Source organism: Branchiostoma floridae, chromosome 1 (genome assembly GCF_000003815.2).
Source record: "Branchiostoma floridae strain S238N-H82 chromosome 1, Bfl_VNyyK, whole genome shotgun sequence".
Classification (NCBI taxonomy): Eukaryota; Metazoa; Chordata; class Leptocardii; order Amphioxiformes; family Branchiostomatidae; genus Branchiostoma; species Branchiostoma floridae.
In genome coordinates, this window is record NC_049979.1 from 34633246 (window position 1) to 34636848 (window position 3603).

Here is a 3603-nt window from a genome sequence, read left to right on the forward strand (position 1 = left end):
CGTCCGCCGCGACCGTGGGGAAGAACATCGGGCATTCGTCGGGACTTTTGAACCGCTTGTACATGATGTCAAACTCCAGCACCCACAGGGAGGGGATGACCGACATTAGATAGAACAGCACGCTAGGACAGAACCTGGGCAGGGATAAAACATGTCAGTCATCGACCCACATTCCTCTGGACAATGTGGGTCAATTGGTTGCACCCCCTATAATATTCTGACACCCCTCTGACATCCTTGTGTTGCGATCCTCCTCTGTTCCGACACCCCTTATGTTCTGAAACCCCTATGTTCTGATACCCCTATGTTCTGATACCCCTATGTCCCGGCAACCCTATGTACCAATGCACCTTTATGTTCTGACACCCCATGTCCGACACCCCTATGTTCCTATACCCCTATGTTCCGACACCCCTATGTACTGGCAACCCCATGTTCTGTCACCCTTATGTTCTGACACCCCCGTGTTCCGACACCCCTATGTTCCGACTACCCCATGTTCCAACACCCTTATGTTCCGAACCCCCTAGCCCCATACTTGGATCCCCTTATGTCTTATTCTCACACGGTTTTGATGCGTATGAGGTGCGTATTGTGCGTACGACTCCGTATGCAAAATGTCAATACGAACTTCATACGTACTCGATACGCTCGTGTGACTGCACCCTTACCATTTCCACTCCAAACCCTTCCTCTTCTTGATGGTGATGACCCCCTCCACCAGCAGGAAGTACAGCGGGAGACAGAAGAGCCAGAAGAGCGGCTCCTGAGTGTTCTCCTCCGTGCGCCAGATGGTGATGATGGCGTGCAGGCTGAAGAGCAGCCTCGTCAAGATGGCCTTGAAGATGTTGAAACTGGTGTTGATGACATCCAGCATCTTCCCGAAGAAGTCTACCGCAGCCATGCGGAACGTGTGCCATCCTTCCGGGCTGAAACAGAGACGGTCGGGAGTAAGACTTAGGACAGTAGAATTTTCTTTTAGTTTTAGTTTTAAGTTTTAAGTCAATGCTTGTAGATAGAATTCAAACGAAAGACTACCATGACCATCTTTGTGTTGGGGACTAGTATAATAAATCCATTGTATGCTTCTGGCACCATAAAAAAATGACGACTCACCAAATTGTCACCAAAATCTATAGCGTGTTATTGACTACGACTTGCTGGTCGAAAATAATTTTTATCAAGTTGGTAAGTCATAAGATAGTAGAGTTTTCTTTTACACAACCAGTTGATCTCATCTACTGACGTTTCGCAAAAGCGCCACCTACATCGGCTACATATAGCGGTGAGCAGCAAAATATCTGTCAGAAGCTCTGAGGAAAGTGTCTGACGGGTATCCAAACGTCAGCAGGTGAGATCATATGGTTGTGTAAAAGAAAAATCTACTGTCCTTTGACATACCAACTTGATGAAATAATTTCGGGAAGCAAGTCTAAGTAAATAACAGACTATAGATTTTGGCGACTATTTGGCGAGAAGTCGTAGTTTTTTGGTACCAGAAGCATACAATGGATCTATACAGGTCCCCAACACAAAGATGAGATCGGCGATAATGATAGAAGTTTTTCATTCGAATTCTTTGCACAATATTATAGACTTGAAACTAGCCAAGATTGTTTTTCTGGAGCTTTTTTTCTTGAAAACATATTTCATGTTTCCAATTGCTCATTTCTAGACAGCTGAAATTTGATATAAAGTTATTTTACACGGGATTATAGTTAAAACACTTGCTTGTGTTTTGGACATCCTATATGGGTTAAAAGGTATACACCAAGACAGGGATTTCGCTATTCCTACCTACATAACCAAATTCTGATAAGGCTTTACAGAGAACAAAGAGACCTTTCTACAGGCGCTAAACAAGACATACCAGCAGTTCTAAAACGTACACCTTGTAGTGATCCTACAAGGACAAAGGTCAACCAAGACGCAAAGTTTGGGAATATTACGTATTGTTTCCGACTTTGCGATACAAGTATTTTGTCTACTGCAGTGAGACGAACATTGAAGCTACTTTCCTGTTCGTTTCGTCTACGGTATGACAAAAATAGCCAATTATGCATAATTTGAACACGAAAGTAGTCAGATAAAGCCAAAACTTTCACATTTACCAACCATATACGAGTTGGCTACTGGTTACGGACCAGAGGGGTCATTGGCAAACGTTTTAATCGTACCGACGACTGTTTTTTCCCACGACTAGGATCAACCCACAGCTTTCACATAATCCACTTATTCGCGACGTAATAATTGGTGACCTCAAATAGCACCAAGATAGGTTTACAAGCAAACGACTCAAAAGGAAGTAAAAACTTGAAGAAAGTCAGAACGTTCGAAATGCAGTATTGAAAGATGAGTTCTGCAGGTTTCTGCCAAGGCTATATTGTAGTGTGAATTGATAATCAAGGCCAATTGTCTGAAAGAAGTTTCTTAAGAAGATAATGAGGTAACTTCATTGCATAACTCAATAAAAAGGCCACGTATTGTACAAGAGTGGCCTACTATTCAGACTGCCTTGTGTGTTGATGTTGCAGTGCTCTCCAAGCAGAGGTTCGGGGGCTCCGGCTGTTTTTTTTTGGGGCGAGTTTTAGCTATAGGCGTTTCGTCGGGTTCTCTATTACCTGATGATGATGATTATTATTATTCCTAGGTAAATTTTTATACTGTTTTCTTATGTCCGTTCTGTCGAACATGAAGAGAACAGTATAGTAAGCCGGACAAAAAGGCTGGAATGACGTAAAAGAAGACAAGAGTCGAACCTCTGCTTGAAGAGTACTGTTGAGAACTCACCACTGGATGCCTCGGCTCGGGGAAGGTCTTGCTCCTCTCAGACTCGGCCTGGCACGGGGCGGAGGGGCCGGCAGCGTCCGCTTCGATCGTATCGAGGAGGCCGACTGGGGGTGAACGGAGATATTCCCCATGGAAATGTTGGCGTTCCGGTCCCCCATCTCACCCGCGGACGTCGTAGACTTCCTCGACATGCCTGTGCGTGTTTACTTTGATCAAAAAGAAAGTTTCCTCCCAACAGACAGCTACATGTCTTTACGGTGAAGGTTGTAGGCAATGGCATAAGGTCCAGTGCTTTTCTGCTTGACGGTTTTTCTGATGTAAGTCTTAGGTGAGCAGAAATACGTCCTCCTCACTGTAGGCACGCAGGTGCGGACTGGGAGGGTATTGTTACGTAGGCGGTTACCGTGGTGAGAAGGGAAACACGCGAGCAAAGTTCTCAGATTCCACCAAAACAGATCAATTAGTGTGGATGGGATCAGGCTTGACCCGGGGTCGCTAGTATTTGACTCCGCTCTTTTTGGTCCTAAGTGGGGGGATTTTTGTAAAATAATATGGATAGAAGTACTGAGCTTTGCGCTTTGTCTCACACAAATATTGCCGAAATATATAACTCTATTATCTAATAGGGCGCGGTCGCATAGATTGTGTGATCGTCGTACGATCGCTAACTTATGGCATTTTGGAGGACAAAAATGTACGTCTCCTACAAAGTTCAATTGCCTTGGTACACAAGAAAGCTGTTTTGGAGCCATGTCGGCGGTTGGTTCTGTCACGGCCTGCTTGAAAATCCTATGACATCAACATCGTACGACG

General features: G+C 44.7%; 2 protein-coding genes across 2 annotated transcripts in view; both read right to left on the bottom strand.

Moving 5' to 3' along the window:
• LOC118430428 (transmembrane protein 26-like) overlaps positions 1-129 on the bottom strand; it is a 9338-nt gene extending 9209 nt beyond the window's left edge. Inside the window, exon 1 of the mRNA XM_035841293.1 lies at positions 1-129. This exon is cut by the window's left edge and continues 104 nt beyond it. Within this exon, the coding sequence (XP_035697186.1) occupies positions 1-106 (106 nt within the window). The 5' untranslated portion in view covers positions 107-129.
• A 538-nt stretch (positions 130-667) lies between these two features.
• On the bottom strand, positions 668-3315 carry LOC118426574. The gene is made up of 2 exons (XM_035836099.1): positions 2791-3315; positions 668-929 (listed from the first exon to the last, which is right to left on the bottom strand). Exons 1-2 carry the CDS (start codon positions 2979-2981, stop codon positions 668-670), a joined length of 453 nt encoding a protein of 150 aa, XP_035691992.1. The 5' UTR covers positions 2982-3315.
• Between the last annotated feature and the right edge of the window lie 288 nt (positions 3316-3603).

Excerpts from the sequence above, each read along its gene's own strand:
- LOC118426574 (XM_035836099.1), bottom strand. The coding sequence starts at position 2,981 with ATGTCGAGGAAGTCTACGACGTCCGCGGGTGAGATGGGGGACCGGAAC. Across the intron at positions 930-2,790 it reads CCGAGCCGAGGCATCCAGTG|CCCGGAAGGATGGCACACGT; the intron begins GTGAGTTCTCAA and ends TCTCTGTTTCAG.